This window comes from Falco peregrinus, chromosome 2 (assembly GCF_023634155.1).
Source record: "Falco peregrinus isolate bFalPer1 chromosome 2, bFalPer1.pri, whole genome shotgun sequence".
NCBI lineage: Eukaryota > Metazoa > Chordata > Aves > Falconiformes > Falconidae > Falco > Falco peregrinus.
In genome coordinates this window covers 59,490,364-59,511,052 of record NC_073722.1, presented here as the reverse complement: position 1 = coordinate 59,511,052, position 20,689 = coordinate 59,490,364, and the positions used below count along the sequence as shown (strand labels likewise).

The 20,689-nt window shown below is 41.6% G+C and overlaps 1 protein-coding gene across 4 annotated transcripts in view; it reads right to left on the bottom strand.

Annotated features, from left to right (window-relative positions):
• Window positions 1–268: 268 nt before the first annotated feature.
• The window catches only part of CRACD (capping protein inhibiting regulator of actin dynamics), a 132,031-nt gene continuing 111,610 nt past the window's right edge, over window positions 269–20,689 (bottom strand). For 3 of the 4 annotated variants that reach the window (XM_055795424.1, XM_027779279.2, XM_027779277.2), the window contains 7 exons: window positions 16,152–16,316; window positions 13,576–13,644; window positions 12,045–12,230; window positions 7,028–10,367; window positions 5,375–5,565; window positions 4,224–4,389; window positions 269–1,096 (listed from right to left, as the gene is read on the bottom strand). In XM_055795424.1, coding sequence (XP_055651399.1) covers window positions 936–1,096; window positions 4,224–4,389; window positions 5,375–5,565; window positions 7,028–10,367; window positions 12,045–12,230; window positions 13,576–13,644; window positions 16,152–16,316 — 4,278 coding nt within the window. In that variant the 3' untranslated portion in view covers window positions 269–935. The remainder of the gene's footprint in view (window positions 1,097–4,223; window positions 4,390–5,374; window positions 5,566–7,027; window positions 10,368–12,044; window positions 12,231–13,575; window positions 13,645–16,151; window positions 16,317–20,689) is intronic. The other variant, XM_027779278.2, reaches the window with a different exon arrangement.

Sequence of the window (20,689 nt, the reverse complement as noted above, 5' to 3'; positions counted from 1 at the left end):
ACTTAGCTTTCCGTTCTCAGTTAACTTCAGTTCTGCAAGTCTTACTCCTGTGGGAACTTACTGAGACAAATTCTACAGCTACATGAGCACAGGAAGTTTTACTGATTTTAATTCAGGTCGATTGATTTAAAGTTGTAATCTACAATCACTGTCTCTATGCATCTTAAATATGGCGAAGCACAAACAGTGATGCACTTAGATGACTAGAAGAAACACCAACTCCCTGGCTTCTTTCACATTTTTGTTTAAATTACTACTTTCTTTTAAAAAAAAAAAAAAAAAGTAGGATCAATTGTTTTCTTCCGAGGAGTAAGGGAATATAGACATAATGTATTAATCCTGTGATAAAAGAAATTATCTCAATACTTGGATGGTACCAACTTTCTACTTAGCATTTGCAGGTAGTATGATATCTCCTGAAGTTCTTCATTAGGGAAGAAGCTTTCAAAGAGCAGACAGAACTGACATTTCATACAGTTTAACACTTAAAAAAAATTTAGGTAGAAGAGAAGGGAACATGCATCTTGCCTTTAATTTTCAACAATGTAGCATTGGAGGAGAAAAAAAAAAAAAAAAAGATCTCCACTTAACTGTAGAGATCTCAAATTTCAGAACCGAATACCCACAGAATTTAAGGAGCTTCTGAACTGAAGTTCTGGCCCTTATTATGATACTCGCTAAAATTTTCGTCCAATAGCTGAGCATTTTTAAGTTTTTGAGAGTCTGGCTCTGAAATTTTTGCCATGACCTTATTTAGCTGTTTGTCAAAGCAATGGAGTATATGAGTTGAGTAGACTTTACAGTGAGCTAGAGCAAAATGGTAATCAGTTCAGTTTTCAGTCCTTCAATACATGCATTTTCAGTTTTGTCATGTGTAAAAAGCTGAATAAATAAAAAGAAAGCAATCAATAGCAATAGAGATGTAAGTTTACAGTTTACTTTATGATCTGTGGACAGTCACTCCAGGCTTTTGCTTTCCTTTTGGCTAATGCAAGCCAGGCAGGTTCCGTTGACACAGGGTTAGCATCAGGTGTAGAGAACCTCTTGGCCACCTCTTTTGCCAGTGTGGCAGGTGGAACAGAATCTGAAATTTCCACTGTTTTTGATGGGGTGGGGAGGGAAAGAGAGAAAACATTAGTTGAACCTTTTGCTTTGTTGCAGGATTCTAAAGATTTGGCTTCTTTTCTGTGAAGATGTTCTGATCTAAAACTTGGTATTTATTTCCAACCCTTTCAGTTAAATCTTACTTTTTATTGTATTTGCAAAATAAGTTAGGACAAGCTGAGTTTCCTTTTTCAGAGGTGACTCCAAGTAACACAAAAATAGGGACAAAATTTTTAGTCTGTGTGAGATCCAGAGAAAACATTTCCCATTTGCTAGTTGTCATCTTTACATAAACCATTGTAATTACATCTGTAATGTGGCAGACAATGGGAAATAAAGCTGGATTATTTTTTTTTCTCTTTGGTAATGCAGCTGCTGAACACGTGAGCGAACTATTCAGGAGGATTTAGATTCTCTCTTCAGATTAGGGTTCTTAAATAAACACAGAGACTAAAGTGGTCCTTTAGTTTTCTGCCTCAGTTAACCATGCCCATGAGACTGTCCTGAAGAAGAAACAAACCTGGTTTCTCCAATAGCTGTTTGTCACGTTTTCCTGAAAACTGAATATTTAAGACAAATAGCTGTCTCAGCAAGAAAATGTGTCTAATAAGCACCTGATTTCTAACAAGCAACTTCACAGCAGAACTGTAGAAGTATATTGTAGAAGTCAGGTGGGAAAATTGTTTAATTCTGAGACAGTGAATGCCCTTGAAGGCAACCTGGATAGAAATTAGACCTATCTGAAACCTATGGAGTAACTCTAAAAACCATGGTTACAAAATAACTCCTCACCTTACACATTTTCTTTTTTATGAGCCAAAAAGCTTTTTTTTGTTAAATGTACAGGTTCAATCCAAGTTACATTTAGTTGCATTTCACTTTCAGGTTTTGAATGTTTTTAAAAGTGCATGGATGGCAGTAATTGTTTATTTTTCTTTTTAGTACATCTTTAATCATGTATTTTTAGCTATAAGCAAATGAACAGTAGCAGCAGCTATTACTGTAGACAGACACTTTGAAAAGCTAATTATTTTTATTGATGCTGTTTTAAAGGTTATACCCTCTTATCAGTTCCTGTTGTATAAGACTCAAGTGCAAGTCTGAATTATACCAACTTCTTCAGGTTTTGGGTGGTTTTTTCATGTCCTTAGAGCACGACTCAGCAAACTTTTGTTTTAAACATTTCTGGCCTGCTTTCCTGCCATAGTGCTCTCCTAATTGTGGGAAACTCAAACTGGTGTCATCGTCCATAATAGATACTTGTATATAGTATATTTGTGTAGCTGATAATGGCTACCTGGCCACAAATGTAGCCAGTAATCACATGGACATCCAGTCACTATTTCCTTTAGAATCAACAAGTTCTCTGCTTTTAATTTACATTAATTCCTCCTGAATTTCCTTCTGAAACTCTCTAGTTTCAGGTGTTCTAGTGCAGACAGCTCGACTAAGGATAATCAGGTTTTAGCCCTTCTTTGATCTAATTTGGCATCCTCTGTCGTGCTAGAGTTTGATTTCTGCTAGATCTGACCATGTACAGCATAACCTCACACTACTGAATCTTTTGGGGCAGGGCTACAATAGAGCCCTGTTACAGGTTGACAGGAATACTGTGAAGCTGCTCCAGCTGCCTGCCTCCAAGGCCAGTTTGGACACTGGAAGCAGGCTAACAGGCAGCATGAAAGTTTTGGGCATTCTATTTGAGACAGTAGAATGATTTGGGTTAGAAGGAGCCTTTAAAGATCATCTAGTCTAACCCAAGATGTTGCAAGTAAAGTTCTGAGGGATATCTGCACAGGCGTGCAGCTGCAGTGTGCACGTACAGCTGCTGAACCAGTTGAACACAGGCATGTGCAGGGGTTGTTCAGCTCTCAACAGTCCGTAATGTAGGAGTGGCACTGTCAGCCGTTGCTATTACACATCAGATAAATGAATTATGTCATTGCTTTCAGTAGCTGCATTCCATGGTTCTTGGCTTGCAGTGGTGCCAAATAGACTCGGCTGAAATAGGTATTTACTTTCAAAGAAGCCCACTCTACTGTGCAACCTGTAAAAAGGTTTGTTCAACACCTATCTGTACTATTCCCCAAAACCTTTTGCCTAGGACTCATGTTGGCTAGGGAAATATTAGGCAAGTTTCTATTTCAATAACAGCTTTATACCACCCCAAATATTGTGCCCTTTTGGGGAAGTATTTACTCTAATGCACCTGCCTTTTGAATATGAATTGTTTCAGCTTAACTGAAGTTACAGATAAAGTAGTAGGTTCTGGTTCCAACCTTCCATACCAAATACTTGACTGGGAGGTAGAAGTCCTCCTTCGAAGGTAGCGACAGGCTACCTTCAACTGAATTGACTGGGTTGTGCATTTTTGAATGAAATGAAAATACTCATTCCAAATATTCTGGGGTGAGTATTTTTCCTTAGCAAACTGGGAGGTTTGGGAGCACAATATGCTTCGTTTCCTACACAAATACACTTTGTAGAAGTTAAGTATCATTCCCCCTTTGTGCTAACACCCAACCTAAAGGCAAAACAGCACTGCAATTGTGATTTATAGTAAATCAAACCTCTCTAATGTGCATTAGTCATGTTCCAAAAATAGTGTTGGATATGGCTTGGGAAGATAGCCTAATTTTTTGAACTTGAACCAGGGCAAATGTAAGGAAATGAAGTAGTGCAGCCTTAACAACCTGGGGAACCTGGTGAAAACCTGGTAAAATGATGCACTTACAGCATAACAGCCAGCACATGAGAGACAGGGACATGTTGTGTTGTTCCATGCTGAAAGCAAATGCATTTGTAATTTTAAGGGTAATACAGGATCGTAGAATGGTTTGGGTTGGAAGGGACCTTAAAGGTGATCCAGCCCCAACCGCCCTGCCGAGGGCAGGGACACCTTCCACTCGACCAGGCTGCTCAGAGCCCCATCCAGCCTGGCCTTGAACGCTGCCAGGGGTGGGGCAGCTACAGCTTCTCAGGGCAAACCTGTTCAGTGCCTCATCACCCATTCCCATATATAAGGGGGGAAAAAAAATCACTCGTTCACCTTCTCAAAAAAATGCAATACCATTTCTGAGTGCATTATTCCTAGAGTAAATCTGAATCTCTCACTGTACCTGTCACAGAAGTTGGAAGGGTGTTTGACTTCTTCAGCTGCTCCCTTCTTTCCAGTCTTGAAACAGCGGTCTCAATTTTCTTCTCCCCTTCCTGAGTTGTAGATTTCTGCAGTGTACTTGTTTTGCTGCTGCTGCTTTTATTTTCTGACTGATTACTTACAGCAGCCTGGAACAGAGAAGGAGAAGTGCTAAATGAGAACTGTCATGCAATGGCTACAAGTAAGAGATGTCACACATGATGCTTTCATTCATTGCCTGTCCTTTCCTTAACCTTCCTTTTTGGCAAAGGATCAAAACAGTCTGATATTTCTAGAACTAACAGTCAATAGAGACTGTAAAAAACCCCACAACTCATAAATTTGTGATGTTTTCATTTCAGTCAAAATGTTGAACAATTTGAGCCAGCCCTACCTGTTAAATAACAGCACTGAAACAGTGTGCACTTCACACCCACTGCTGTCTTCTGCCAATTATCTATGTCTGTAGTTATGCATGTGTTCATCAGAAAATTTAGGTCTCATAACAAACATCAAAATATTATCTCCCTTTTTTACCATCTGTGGTATCTAAATACAGCATCACTGTTTGTGTAGCATCACTTCTGCAGTGTTTAAGAAATGTTTTCCTTACTAATAGAAAACCGTAGATAGTAAATAGCTATTCATCCTGCTTTAGGCATTTGGATGTTTCACGTGGTGGTTCATTTCTTTCATCTGCATTTTATCCAAATAATACATGTTACAATAAAAATAAATTCAAACTCACTAATATTCACCTATATTCACCTGTAAGTGAGCATGCCAGCTGTTATTCCTCAAGCATTAAGGATTAACATCTTAACTTACTCAAGCTTTGAAAGAGCCATATTGCATACAATATGTGCAGTGGTCATGCTTATGATTGCCGTTAACTACCACATGATATTAAGGCATCAGAGTTTACACAACAATTGTCACACTATTGCACACTATTTTCTCCTGAAGGCCTCATTTTTGCAAAAGGGAACTCCAAACTTTCAGACTACTACTACCAAACATTTTAAAAAAAACCCAACAAACCAACCAAAAAAACCTTTCTCATAATAAAACTAGCTAACAGTTATAATTAGGTTATCAGCAGTAATAATGGGCAGGTTTCTAAAGATTGTTTACATTTTCTTTCGCCAGCTTCTCTGCTTGCTTCGCCTCTCTGGCTTGTCTCCGCTCTTCCCTTGTAGCTTGCTGCTCTCGAAATCCCTTTTGCTTTTGCAGTGCTAATGTAATCCAAAGCGGTTGTGAAGTTTCGACTTTTTCCATCAATTTAGAGCCATCTAAAGAATGCCTGCTCTGGAGGACAGGCTTTTCTGAAAGAAAACATGACAAGAATTGGTTGAGTAATGTATATCTCTTCTCTAAAGCAAACCCGTACAACTTCCCTACCTTGTGAAAACTCTGGAGCTGAGCCCATTGACTGCCGTGCCATTCACAGACCTTGTGGACCGTATGTCAAATCCCGAAACAGTTTTTATGCCTGAAGAATAAGACCTAATTCAACATAAGACCTAATTCAACACAGTCATACAGCTGTCCAAATTTATCCTTTTTTTACCCCAAACACTTATAGCTTTATTTACTACAAATATTTACACTGTCTGAGATATTTAAGTGAAAGTGATACATACGCATTGATTGTTTATAACTGTGATGAAAAGGGATCCAGCCACTACATACTGCAGTTCCCTGGTTTTCCAGCCGGAATTAAGGCAAGAGGAGTGTCCAAACTTTGGCCAAAAGAAGGGGGCTGAAATGATGTACTCCTGTAAATGCAGCCCCTCTTAATTCTTTTTTTTTTTTTTAAATATATTGTCATTTGAGCGTTTCACTTTCTGTACCCTGCATGAAATCGGGGCTAGCACCCAGTATAGAGCTGTGAGTGGCAGGGAGCAGCACCAAGTTGCAGAGGTAGTGAGCACAGAGACCCCCAACTGGCCCAGGCTCTGCTGGGCTGGCAGCTGTGCCTCCAACTGGTTTTCATAAATTCTCATTTAAAAATGGACGTGAAAGGGAAAAGTGTAAAAAAATGGAAAAAATGAGGAGCAGTTCCACTGAGATGTGGTTTTAGAAGTCTCTTGATGCTTGCAAAATTCAAGAATGGAAAAAAATTGGGATTTCCTAATAAAATGCTGAATTCCTGCCTTGCTCTTTTGAGTGTCCTTACACTGAAAGGGGAATTTTTCCTCTTGTACAGAATACTGTTTTAGTACACGGGGGCTTTCAACCCTCCTCTGAAGAGCCACTGTGGCTACTGTAATTGTTTCTGTTACTGAAGAGTGCCTCTGAAATGCAGACTCCTGTGTCCAGCTGTATTGGGTTAGACAGAGAATTTGGCCAGGATAGGCACTATAAGGGAACCTAGGTCTTAGTATTTTTTTAAGCTAGATAATATTGCCTAAAAAAAGAAACAACATAATGTAAATTATAAAAACTACTCCCTCTGCTCTGATGACACCATTACACAAGAGTCCATCCTCTGACTAGCTAGGTAACATCTCTACCAAGGAAAACACACGCAGACTTCAGCTACCTCCTTGAAATTAACTTTTTAAAGCAGGTCGCACTGGTCACCCTGTTTGTGTGTTTCCGGATCAAGTTGTGGGGGTGGGAAGTCCCATTCATTCAGAAAACCCTAAACAAAGTAGTGGTACTCCACAAATACAATGTCAGATAAAAATTATAGCTGAAGACCAAATGTCTTCCTCTGGACCTCCAGTATTTCATTTTAGAAATGCAGACAGGAGCTAAAAATGACCTTTGAAAAATATATACCTTTCTTCAGTGGCTCAGGCTTTTTGTCATTTTTTTCTCTCCACGGAATACTTATAGATGGGAAAAACGACTTCTTTTCTCTGATTTCTTCCTCTTCATTTTTGTACTCATTGGATGGTGTGGGGTGCACTGCATTTACTCTGTCTTCTTTTCTCCAGCCACCCTCTGATTCAGCTTTCGCCAGCCTTTGCCCTAACTTATCGGCGAGGTGTGATCTGTTCACTTTAGAGAGAGGAGATGGTGGTGGTGTCTGGCTGGTGGGCTTTGGAGCTAAAGCAGGTTTCTGTGGGAACAGTGACTTGCAGGCTGATTTTTCATGAGGGGGTAAAGCGCTCTGGCTGGTGGCTGGTAGGACCACTGGCATGCCCGCTTGTTGGGAAATCTCCACCACAGTAACTGAAGAGTCTTTTGAGTCTTTGAAATTGCCAGGGATGTTGGCTCTCCCCATGCCAGGGGGTGTACTTTCTTGTGGAGCAAAAACAGAGGATTCTTTCTCACCTTCTGTTGTCACCAGTGGGTCTGGCACGCCATCAAAACTATCTCCTGCACTGTATCTTTTCTTTTTCCTTTGCTCTGCCTGTTGATCGTAATGGAAACGTAAAGAGTAGTTTGTCCTCCGTAACTTTATCCCAAAAGGAGAAACGTTTTCTTCTCCATTTGGTGCTTGTTTGTCTGATTTTTTTGTGCTGTTATTCTGCTGATTTTCCGGAGCACCAGGAGATTCTGGCTGGGGTAATTGTTTACTTGGAGAATGAGGAAAACTTGGAACAAGGAAAGATGGAAGGTCTTTTGCAAATTTGCAGCCTTCTGTGTTGTCTGTCATTTCGCTACGGGTTTCCATTTTCTCTTTAGCCCTTTCAGCTAAGTTATCCTTAAAAGTGGAAGTCACATCTTCCTTTGAATCAGCAGATGAGCCAGCGATTCTCCCCACAGCCACTGTTTCATTGCCTTTTGCCGCGCTTACATTCTCAGCATCTGAATTGCTTCTTGAGGCTTCTGAAAATTTCTGCCATGCTGGTGTTATGGAGAACTTGGCATTTGCAGAGAGGGTTTTCCTCAAGTTGCCGTGGGGAGCACTTCGTCCTCGGGGTGTCCAGTCATCACTGTGTCTGCAGACACTTACTCGGTCTCTCTCGTTATATTTGCTGTTTTCTGCGTTCTTTAGGATTCTGGAGCGGATAGAGGCCCACTCAGCTAGCACGGCCTGGTTGTTCAGTGCCTCTTGGGCATATTTCATTTTACTGCTACTGTGTTTGGGATCCTGTTTCTTTTTCTGGGCCTTCTCTGGTGAAGGAATATCCAAATTTTTTCTTTCCTCTGTTAAGCCAAGTAACGATTTACAAGCCGTGTCCTTTATCTGGTTCAAGTTAACTGCTGTGCCACACAGCTGTGCTCCGGTAACCAAAATAGCTGTATGGGGTACACACACAGATGACGGCAGTGTGTGAGAACCCTTGGTGCCAGTGTGCATCCTGCAGTCTTTCATGGATGGAGAAGAGAGTCCTGCTCCTTTGACGGGCATGACCGGACTCAGATTCACCTTCTGAAATATGATCTGTTTATCTCCAGAAGACACTTGAAATGTGAAGGGTCTGGATGCAGTTTGTCTTTCATCTACCTCTTGCCACCGAAGTTCTTCCCCTATTCGCTTTTGTTCCTGAGCCTCAACTTCTCTCTTCAGTTTCTGGGCTAGAACTTCTTCTGCTGTTCTATTTCCTTTTTCTGGCTGGCTCATTTTTGGGGATCTTGATCCTCCTTGGAGTTTCTCCTCTACTGGATGCCTATCAGCCCCTCCTGAACACAACTGATCCTTGTCCTGTTGCTGTTCCAGGGATTTTTCTTGTTGGTTTTGCTGAAGATTTTGTCCCTCTATGTCTAGCTTCTGCTCTTCCAGTTTGTTCCATTCTTGTTCATTTTGTTCCTTTTGCTGCTTCAGTTCATCTTGTTGCACACCATCTGCACTTTCCAAGTGCATTTGTTTTGTGAGCTTGTGTTTTCTCTGCTCTTCCCATCTCTTTTTCTTATCCATTACTTGCTGGGGTTGTTCCTGCTCTGTCTTTTCTCCTTTCTCGTTCAAACGCTGCCTTTGTTCCTCCTGTTTCTTCTGTTGTTGGAGGCTCTCAGATTCTTTCTCCTGCTTCAGTTTTATTTCAGCTTCTTGAAGCTCTTCTAGCTCTTGTCTATGTTTTTCTTCCTTATTTTGTTCCTTAAGTTCTTTTTGTTCCACCAGCCCATTCATTTCTTCTTCCTTTTGACACCATTTTTCAACATCACGTTGCCTTAATTCTTCCAGCTTTAGCCTCTTCGGCTCCTCCAGCTCTCGACTCTTTTTCTCCTTCAGCTCCTTGTGCCTCTGTTCTTCGCATTCCTGATGCTTCTGCTCCTCCAACTTCTGACGTCTCTGCTCTTCCTGTTCCTGGTGCGTCTGCTCTTCCAGTTGTCTCTGTTGCTCCTCCTGTTCCTGGCGCCTCTGCTCCTCCAGCTCTCGTCTCTGTTGCTCCTCCTGTTCCTGGCGCCTCTGCTCCTCCAGCTCTCGTCTCTGTTGCTCCTCCTGTTCCTGGCGCCTCTGCTCCTCCAGCTCTCGTCTCTGTTGCTCCTCCTGTTCCTGGCGCCTCTGCTCCTCCAGCTCTCGTCTCTGTTGCTCCTCCTGTTCCTGGTGCCTCTGCTCCTCCAGCTCTCGTCTCTGTTGCTCCTCCTGTTCCTGGCGCCTCTGCTCCTCCAGCTCTCGTCTCTGTTGCTCCTCCTGTTCCTGGCGCCTCTGCTCCTCCAGCTCTCGTCTCTGTTGCTCCTCCTGTTCCTGGCGCCTCTGCTCCTCCAGCTCTCGTCTCTGTTGCTCCTCTTGTACCTGGCGCTTCTGCTTTTCCAGGTCTTGTCTCTGTTGTTCCTCCAACTCCTTCTGCCTCTGCTTCTCCAGTTCCTGGCGCCTCTGCTCCTTCAGCTCTTGCCTCTTTTCAGCCTCCAGCAGTCTTCTCTCCTCTTTATGGCATGTTTGCTCTTCTATTTTCAAAGATTTCTCTCCTTCAGGGAGATACTGCCTCCTCTCTTCTTCACGCCGTCTCTCCTGCTCTTTCTGCATCTGCTCAAGTTCTTGGGATCTTTGTTCTTCCATTTCTCTTTGTTCTTCCATTTCTACAATCTGTCTTATCCTTTCAGCCTCCAAGATCCCCCAGTGATCTTCAATTCTTTTCTCCTCTGCCAGCTGAAGCTGCTTCTGCTCATCTCTGTTCTGGATTAGCTTGTCTGCTATGATGTGTCCATTATAACCTGGGTGTATGTCTCCATACAGCTGAGTTTCTAGGTCCTCTGGTTCAAATTCTGTTATTGTTAAACTTTGTGATCCCTAAAATTGGAAGACAAGTTTGGAGTTACTGAATATTGCTATTGGCTTCTTATTCTCTACAGTGAACAATCAGTTGCAACTACAAAACAACTTTTTTTTTTTTTTAATAATTATTTAGATCCAGAGCCAACACCTCCACCCTGATTTATGGATCACATCGTCATAGATCCCATGCCTCTCACCTATTCAGATTATAGCCTTTAAAAGAAATCAAACATCCCAACAGTGATAACAGTATAATGCTGAATACTGAATTGCCATTCAGTGTACATGAGCTTACCTAGATCGAGACCTGCCGTTTCAAATTTACAGAAGCCCAAGGAACAGAGCACAAGTTTCATATGCCTGTTCTACTACTTAAAACTCTATCCTTTAAGCTTGAAATAATTAGCACCTGCTTAAGGACACTGTTTTGCCAGTTCTGTTGTGGCAAATCTAGCTGTTACTTGCAGAGACAGAAGCTGTTGCCTGCAGAGGGGAGCTCTGCAGGGCTAGCCAGGAAAGAACATTGCTCAGGGAAACACAATTTGGTTGCTTTTCACAAATCCTGAGCCAGGGTATTGTCCTCATTAGCTGGGTTGAGATTCCAGTTCTACTGCAGGAACTGTGGGACCACGCACGGACAGAGTACCCAGAGCTCCCCAGCAGCACTGCACTGCGCCGTGCCAGGGACGTGCTGACGGCTGACTGGTTTGCCCTACAGCCCTGGCAGGTGGGTGCAACACCTGCAACAAACTGAATTCACACCTTCTTCACAGCTTACTCCTTGTCTCTGTAGCAACCCAGTCTGAAGATGAGCTGCACCTGAAGAGCACTTCCCAGCACCTTCCTTGAGGAAAACAGCTCACCTAATGCCCAGTCCAGCTATCATTTGTTGAGCCATCATTTGGCTCCAGTTAAACATTCTGTATAAACAAGAAGTTTAAATTTAAATTTCCTCACTGCAAGAGTAATAAATGCAAATACAATAGTGTGGAAGAAAAGACAGTGGCCTCTCCTGAACCCTGTATTAGTTGAGTAGCCTTGTCCCATTTATAAGCACTAGTAAGATGTCAGGATCGAAACCAAAACAGCCACGCAGTAAGTGTACAGAGCTAGATTCTGATAATTCTCTCTACAGCTGTAGCAAGAGCTGTGTCACCTAAGTCTTATTCTTTCTTATAAGACAATAATATTATCACTGTCAGAACCCATGACAGTTTTAGACAATCTAATTTTTTCCCCGACAAATTTTGCACTATCTGATTGCCTATACCAGAGCAGCATTAACAGTGGCAGATATTCTTCCGACCTTTGCAGCCTAAATATCTTTACTAGGAAAACTAGGATCAGAAAACTCTCCCAATGTAAAATTCTAGTGGAAGTACCTCAGGTGTAAGTAGCATTTGTCTCAACTGGCTATATGAAAACTTCTTTGCATCTTTTCTCCAGCTAGGGATTCATCTTTAGGTCTCTATCTCAATTTCAAGACAAAATGAAAGAAGCATGCATTATTATTTATTTTTTACTTTAAGACATGAGATTTGTTGAAGAAGCTTGCAATATCTATCTTTAACAGTGTTAATCACGTCTTAAGACATTCCTCTGTCTATAGTTATTGCTGGTGCACTCAGTTATTTTGCACCCAGCTTCAAAAGTGACCCCCCTCCTCTCACTGTTCGACCCGTGATTCAATACCTTTGTTAATCTCTTGTGCTTTCTTGACATCCTCTGCTTTTTTGGCTTCACTGAAAGCTTGTGTTTAGCTGCACTGTTGTCTAGACGAGCAACAGCCTGGGGAACTGCATCCAAATTGATTGTTTCAATTGTGCCAGAACAGGAAAATTGTCTTTTAGGCCGAGATGATTTGACTGGAGGGACCTGCTTGTATCACAAACACAAGGAACTATTATTAAGGTATTTGTTCCATTTAAATAAATAAATAAATAAATAATACATACACCGGGGGTGGGGGTGGTGGGCTGGGGGCTGGTGGGGAGGGGCAGGGAAGGTGCCTTTCCAGGTTTGAATTCAAAGGAGTTATTTGCAGAAAAGATTTGAAATCTTACTTTGCCATTATACAAATTATGAACTTTGGACATTGAAGGTTACAGTTGTAATATTTTCCTTTTGCCAGTGCTACGTGTTTTTATACTTTTCACTTACAAAATAGTTAGACCATTCTAACTGAAGTTTTTCCACAGTTTAGCTCCACTCTGAAGTTGTTGGGAATGGGAAGGGCAGAGGCAGAGATTTAAGCAACAGCAAACACTGGGACATTTTAAAGCTTGCTTACTGTGAAAAAAATAACTACATCTTTAAATAACTTAGATTATACACTTTAGGCCAGAGCAAATCAGATTGACTTATCTAATCATTATAATAGAACAGGTACAGAGCTGTGCTGTCTGCATGGGAGATGACTATGGTATTGGATCTCAGACTGGCACAGTGCCTGTGGAAAACCTTCCCTCCACAGTCACATGGAGTTGTCCAAGCTAGAACCAAAGAACAGCAACAAATGAAATAAGACAATACTGGCTTTGACTGGTGCTTTTTTCTCTTGTTCAGAAAAGTGCAAATAGAAACAAAGTGATTTAGTGAGACTCCTCTCATGAATAAATACAGTGGAACTGTATGTCTAGATGTGTAAGAGTGAGCCTGTCATCAGTCTCTCCTGTAAGTCACCAAGCTATCATCCTGAGACTGGTACTTGGCACAATCCAAGTGGAAAAAGAAGACAGGAAAAAAAAAGAAGGGAGAAAACATCTTCTGTAAGGAAAGAAAATCACACACATTGTTTTCAGGGCAGCTCTGTAATCTTACGAGGTTAAACACATGCTAATCAGGGAACCAATTACTTAAAAGCTGATGGAACATTATGCATATGCTTATTGAATTACATGAAGGCATAACAACGTAGTAGAAGTACTTATGAAAATTATGGCTCTATGATTAATACATCAAATGCAGGAATGCTGCTAGACTGGCAGAGACCGAATTCTGCCGTTTCCTGCAATCATCTCTTACAGATTTCTCAGTCTTAGTTATTGCTTATTTACTAGCCCCAGAACTGCACAATGTTCACAAAATCTTGGACGATCAATGAAACAACAAAATGTGTATTAAAGCAAAAACTGATTTTCAGGCTTCTAATAACTAAAATCAGAAAGCAACTCAGTGCAAACTGTAATAAAAAAAAAGTGTAAAAGTATGAAAGCTTTTTTACCTTCTCTTCCACTTCATGTCCTGTTCCAGGCAAATTCATTGTTCTCAACAAATCTGGAGAGTCAGTGGACTAGAAAACAGGAAGATTATGACAGATAGATATTAAAATGTACAGGATCTAATAGATATGGTTCAAAGGACTTGTGAAACCATGCATGTTACGGTAGCATTTTTACCCTGCTTCCTGTCACTGCACGACTGAGCGATAAAATATTTTTGTTCCTAAATGCTGTTTCTCTTTGCTGCTCCTTGAATCACTGCTATCTATACAGAAGCAGTTGCTGCTACAGGACACTACAAAAGGCAAAACATTTATGCTTCCTTAACAAGATAACTAGGTTTCAAATCAAAAGAAAGAGCACAGCTTTGCAGGATTTCAATCAGTTCTTAACAACTTTATTATCTCCTGACCTACGCCTAAGGAAAAAACACAGGAACCTGATCAAGCATTACCTCTGCTGCAAGGAGTTTCAACTCTATGTTCTTGGCAGCTCTTCTTCTCACAAAGCAAACCACCTGCCCAGAACAATCGAAACCCATCCGTCACTAGGACTCCTTAGCTATTCCCCTCTCCAAGCCATCTCACAGGGAGGGATTTTTAAGGTGCAGGGCTTGAAGCAGAATTCATCACACCCAGAAACATTGTTTTTAATCATTATATCACAGTATTACTTTATAACCGAATAAATGCTGGAATCCCCTTACGCCGGGTACACATGATTGCTAGTGCTAGCCTGAAAAACGAGCTTTACAAATACAGGTTAAATGAATCCCAGAACTCTTGCCATCCATCCAAGTTACTCAGCCAGGAAAATCAGAAGTCACAAAGCCACACAGGAAACCTGATCAAAGCAGAGCAGCACTATGTGGTCCTGGCCACCAGCTCCTGACAAAAGCCACCCTGTCCCCCAGGACCTATGCAGATAGACATACAGAGGAGTTACAACGTCAACAGCGGAGACAGAAGCAGAAACCAGGCAATCTGCCGTGCACCAAAAATCTCCGATAAAGCAGGTAATAAATAGTGCACAGAAAGAAAAAAGGTACGTACCTAGTGGTCTGGCTGACCCTGTGCATGTAGCATTGGTTTGTTTATGTCTGCAATATCCTCTGAGCAGGGATGTTTGCTCCTTCAGTATTTGGAAAAAGAATTACGCAAAGGGGCATTCATTGTGTTTTCAGAAATTATTATTTAAAAGAGTAGGTGGTAAGGACTGAATCCCTCTTTATTACACAAAGATACTCTAGTGGTTTTTTTAAGTGCTTGAATTATTTTCTCCTTCAAGCTGGAGGTCATGAGGTGACATTTGGGTCTCCTGAAGGACGAAGCAAGAAGGCTGTGCGAAGAGAATCTATGTTGGCCTCAGCCTCGGCTAGTACCACAGTGCATAGCCAAAGCCTGTCCACAGTCCCACTGCAGTCTTTGTGCTCTGAAGCATGCAGGATGCTCTTGATTCACTTTGACTGCTTCAGAAAGGAGCATTTGTGAAGCAGAAAAAATGTACCTTACTTCGGCTTCATTTTTATCCTTCCAGACTGCAGAAGGACAGGTGCGAGTGTGCAGGTCCTACCTAAACGCCTGGCTCCCTGACAGATCCAACCACAGCCACGAAGGAAGCGGTCACAGAGAAGCTATGTTGCTCTTTACAGACTGAAGAATTTGGGCCACCTCAGCCATAAATCTCCTCTCTGTGTGTCTGGCTGAATATAGGCATGAGCTGCAGAAGACACTTACTGCCTTTGCATTTCACACAGCTAGTGCTAGAGTTAATCAACGCGAGCAGAGGCTCATGCCCCGGTGTCCCTCCAGGATCTTAAGGGCTGCATGTGCACGGTGGGTTGCTGCAAGCCTTCCCCAAGGGCTCCCCGGCACAAAGTCAGCTTCTGCCAGGCAGGGGAGGATGTCCCTCTGTCCCCCACGCTCCCTTCAGCCATCCCAGCTACACACAGAACCAGTCTCGCCTTAGGGAATTTCCAAAGAGCTTCCGTCACTCACTGTGTTTCTTCACTGTCTGAAGAAGACCCTTCTGGACACCTGAATGCCCACAGTTCCTGGTGTCTAATTATTCAAATTATCCATGAAGATTTATCTGAATTATACTGGCCATTTAGATTTAGGGAGTATTCTCAAAATGCTTCTCCCCCTTCTATGGCTTTGGTTCCTCTACATGGGAAATATGGATATTTACCTTCAAAACCCAGGATTTTACAGATTTAGGCTCCGGACTCCTCTCATTTTGCAATTACTTTCCTTTTTCCCATTTAATGCCATGTTTCCATGTTGGGAAGTCCATATTTCAAGTCATTTTCTGTCTCAGAAAATTTTCCTGTCTTCTTGCAAGTGACGTCTGCGCTGCTGGAAGTTCAGAGCAAGCATTCACACTGGTAATTCTGTGGGACATGGCTCAGCATGCCAGGAGCACACGCTTCTCACCAGTCCGAGAAGCACAAGCTGAGAGATCCCACACACATAACCCTGCCTGCTGAGCTCAGCTACGCCTCACTTGAGACACCTGCTACGCCCCAGTGAACTAGTACTGCTGTAATGCCATGAATACATCAATTTAAAGTGCTTACTTTATTGCTACTGTCTGAGATCACTGCGTCCTGTTGAGTCTCAGTCTCCATGGGGCCACTGAGCAACACATCCTCTTCTACACTGCCGTTTGCCTCCCCCATGGTCCTCACAGAAACTGTCATTTGCGGAGGCTGCCCAAATTTTATATTCTTGGCCAACTGTTGCTGAAAAACAAGAAAAGAAAAACCAAAAAAGAGGTATTTATATCATGAGCAAAACAAGCCAAATCTAGCGTGTGCCACTTCTCCACCTGAAAGCTGCACAGAAGCATCGAGGGCAACTTCTAACTCTGGACAATAAAAATCAACTTGAGGCTCATGTTGCTGCAATATGGTGGGCACTCCTTTTCCTTCTCCCTGCAAAGTGATCAAGGTCAGGAATTAACACATGATTTCTGATTTTGGATGATCAACTTGAGTTCTTGTCAGTGTTGCCAACTTTTGCAGACTTACTGTGAATTTCAAAACATTCCTTCTCTTTTTTTAATCTATGTCCTAGGTTAAGACTTATTTATAGAACCAAACCCTTACTGTTGCAAAGAAATAAGATGATGAGCCGAGCATACACTGAGAAACTAAAACTGCCCCAGTAGGCAACATTTTTCTGCTTCAGCCCCCAAACCCTGCATCTCACGCATCCAGAGTTCTTAAAGATATCCTTACTGTAATGTTTAGTCATAAGGTTTATGCCTTAGAGGAAGCAAATCCACAAAGGAGAGGAAACCCAGCTTCTTTTTGATGCTTGGTTTCGTAGGAACAATACACAACCTCCCGTCTGCCCATGCTCACGTGCACTGCCACATCACTGCTTTTGCACAAAGAAGTTTATGCAGGGGACACGCAGTAGATGAATGGATAAAAGAGATTTCCCACCATTTATTTTCCTTGTTGAAGTAATCTCCTCTCAAGGGTTACAAGAAAGTAATCTCGAATTATATCAAGCGTAAGATGAGTAAAGTAAGTAGTATACAATATCTGTCCTCTGACGGGTGAATTAGGGAAATTGCAGCCCTGGCTAATGCAGAGACATATACCAGACATATACCATGCAGTCTTTGGAAGTGAACTTTTTGCAAAAGAGTTAGAAGAAATTCTCTAGAAGGAACAAATGGAGTAAGGAACATTTATTGATAGATTTTTGACATGAAATACTTCAGGAAATCATTCTCAGGAAGGAAGACACCATGGAGTTATTTTCCTGCTTTACTCTGGCAAGCACAGAAGATTTTCCAAAGGAGATCTCCCACTTCTAACCTACCTTATTATGAACATCTACAGCTCAGTGATACTCAGTTCAACTGTGAAGCTTCTATTCAGTGGGGATATCAGGCATGTACACGGACCCCTGACACAAGTTTGCTGCTGAGAACTGCAGAAGATTGGAGTAGACAGCACGTAGAACAAAAGAGTATTTTTTTTTCCCCATAGCACAGAATCAGTAGTGCGGCTTAGGTGAGCAGTTGGCAAGGGAAGGAAAGCTTTAGTAGCAACAGATGGACCTCTAAAAGTGTCCAGGTCAGATCAGTCTCGCTGGCCATCACTGCCCAGTGGACTAGACTCTTACACAAAGTTTATCCACATTACCACAAAATATTACCAGAGACAAAAAGTACATGCAGAGACACCTCATTAGAACAGTTTCTCGGCCTCCTCATCAAGTTATGCATTATTTATGCCCATTTGGGTTTTGGCAGAAAGTAATGAAATTGATCTAGTACATCATTTTGGCATAGAGGGCAGTTCTGCATGGCAGAGTTTTATTCCTGCCTAGATTACTGGCAGTGCATCCATCGTCTAAAGGCAAGGGTTTCACCAAGTCCTTCCAGGCTTTCATGTTAGTAGTGCAGCTCTCTGACTTGCAATGTTACGTGTTTCCATTGCATAAATGGGAGCTGGAGAGAGCAAATGGGTCTGTATTAGATCATGTGAAGGCTGTAATTCTGCTTTATTCCTGCAGGTCCTCTGATGATAGTAGCAAATTACTTCAGAACAGTTTCTTAATCTGATAATGTGGTTTTTAAGTTAAGGCTGTTCCTTTATTCTTCCTAAAGTCATATTCCTAGACAAATAGTTCTCCCAGGCAGAAAACTGGAACCACCAGCATTACCTGAGCAACTAGCCAAGAAACAAAGGATTTGTACATCTGTCCTATGGTGAGAACATGTGTGCCTGTACATATATGGCTTGCAGTGTGTGTTGGAGGAAGGGCTGGTGTGCTATTCTCTTGATCTTCTGATTAAGTTCTTGATCTAGTGAGAGTGCAATGCACAGTGACATTTGTCTAGTGATGGAGCTGTTGTGGGAATGGTCTATGCTTGGGAAAGAATGGCCTTTTTAATTGTCATCAAGGATGCTTGAGGGCTCTGCTGTAAAAATGTATATTTGTGTATATAAAAGTTTAAAATGTTATTTTCCTGATATTTCCAGGAAACAGACCATCCTCAATATTTATGGACTGTACACAATTTTGGGGTTTTGGGGTTTTGTTTGTTTGTTTGTTTTGGGGTTTTTTTAATTAATTCAAAGTTTTAAAAGTTGTTTTTTTCAGACTTGCATAAATGAGTTTGAAAATTGAAGAAGAAATTCTAGTAGCCCTCTCATTCCTTCCAGGACATAAGGCTCTTCTCTGTGTTATTTATTTATTGGCCTTTTTTGAACAAATTTACCTCAAAAAAAAGCTCCACTAATAGTTCTCCACTGGCCAGTTTCTTTCAGTGCATTCTAATCTCCAAAAGTGATGTTGAATACCAAGTGTCAAAATCTCAGATAGCTTAGAGTTACCACTGAGCAAATTTATTCTTATTGCTTTCAAAGACCAATGTTAAACCTGCTCCTTGTTCTTTTTAAAATGTGCTTATACTGTAACTACAATGCAAGTATCCTCTCTCAGAAGAATTCATACAGATATATTCTCTACCAATCATAAAAACCCTAAAAGTGCATCACCCATGAAAGAAAAAACCTACAACTTTTACCTGGAAGAACACACAGAGATAGTCTAACCCAGAGATGGAGAGAGACATCAATTTAAGCTGCAAGGCCATTGAGAAGGGGTCCTATTCCCTGACAAGGAGCATCTGCTTTAAATTTCTCAAGAGTGTTGGTTAGACACATATTCCTGAACACAAATCTATAAATCCTCTGTACTTGAGAATTCCTTGAGCTGACAGCATGTGGGTGATGGTTGCTTAAGGAGGATTATTTGCCACGCTGGTCATTAGAAGTTGCAGGCATGACATTTTGTACTTCTACCATTGCACAGTCATGTGTTTAAATGTCTTTGTGGAAATCTGCATAGATGCATATCGGTGACCCTGGTCTCTTTTGGTTTGTGCAAGACAGCTTGGAATTTACCAGCCAGAAATCACCACCTTGCTCTGAAATCTAGGTGTCAGCTAGAAACAGAAGGAAAGAGATGACCATTTGCTGCTTGCACCTTCCACTTCCAGCCTTATCAACTCCAAAGGGCTTTCCCAGCCCTCCAGTCTGCAGCCAGTGGATGGGTATTTCCACAGGACTTACTGACCGCTCTCAGCACAGCTACCACGTATGACAATTATACCATGAAACAGCAGCTGGAGGGACCACACGCACATCACCAAACTGTGCTCCAGACCAGTTTTACCTCATCCCCCATTTTTTTCTGTAAGATTTAAGACATACATGAGAGTTTGTCTATTCGCACCCAACCCAGGTGGCTGTCTGTGCGGTACCATTAAAGCGAGGTGAAGGGCAGGGCTGCACATCTAATAAAAGCAAAGAAATACTGGGAATTTTGCAAAAAATTTTAAAAGTTTGTAGTCATCTGATTTTTTACATCTTCCTCAGTAAGCGGACCACGACACAGGCCCACTTTAATTTCATGCAAAATAATTTGCTAAAATAGGATGCTATTTAACTGAACCTTGAGCCCAGCTTACCATTAGTAACTTCAGAAATAAAACTCGTAAGTTAAATTGCTCTGCATTGGTTGGCTCCTGCAGCAAATTAAAAAGCTTAGACTTTCAAGGCAGTCTTTGTGTTTGCATAGGAAATGCCACAGAACAAACTTTCCATATTAATCGGCAGAGAGCCCAGACTGGGCTGTACATCTCCTCTTTCACTCCAGTTTGGCTCCTCTTCTGTGTACATGCCTGCTCGCATGCATGTTGGATTCAGCCCCTCAAAACCACATCGTTCTTACAGCTCTATGCCTGGAGTGAATCCAAAACTGGATCCACTGAGCTGTTTGCTCTGTTCAGTAAAAAATCGCTAAAGAAAAAGTGGATTAATTCAGCTGATTCCATTCAAACAAGTCTTACAAGAAATGCTTGTCATATTTTGCCTTCAACTCAAGTACCTATTTTTCAGGTCTGTCTGCAATGCCCAGGTATATAAATAAATGGAATTATGTTCTCTAGTAATATATAATTGTGAAATAATGAAGTAATCAATAATACACATCCTAAGAATAGCCATACTGTTGAAATTCCACTTGGTCCTGTACAGTCTCTCACAGCGGCTCAAAAATCCAACATCTTGGGAATATTTAAGAACAG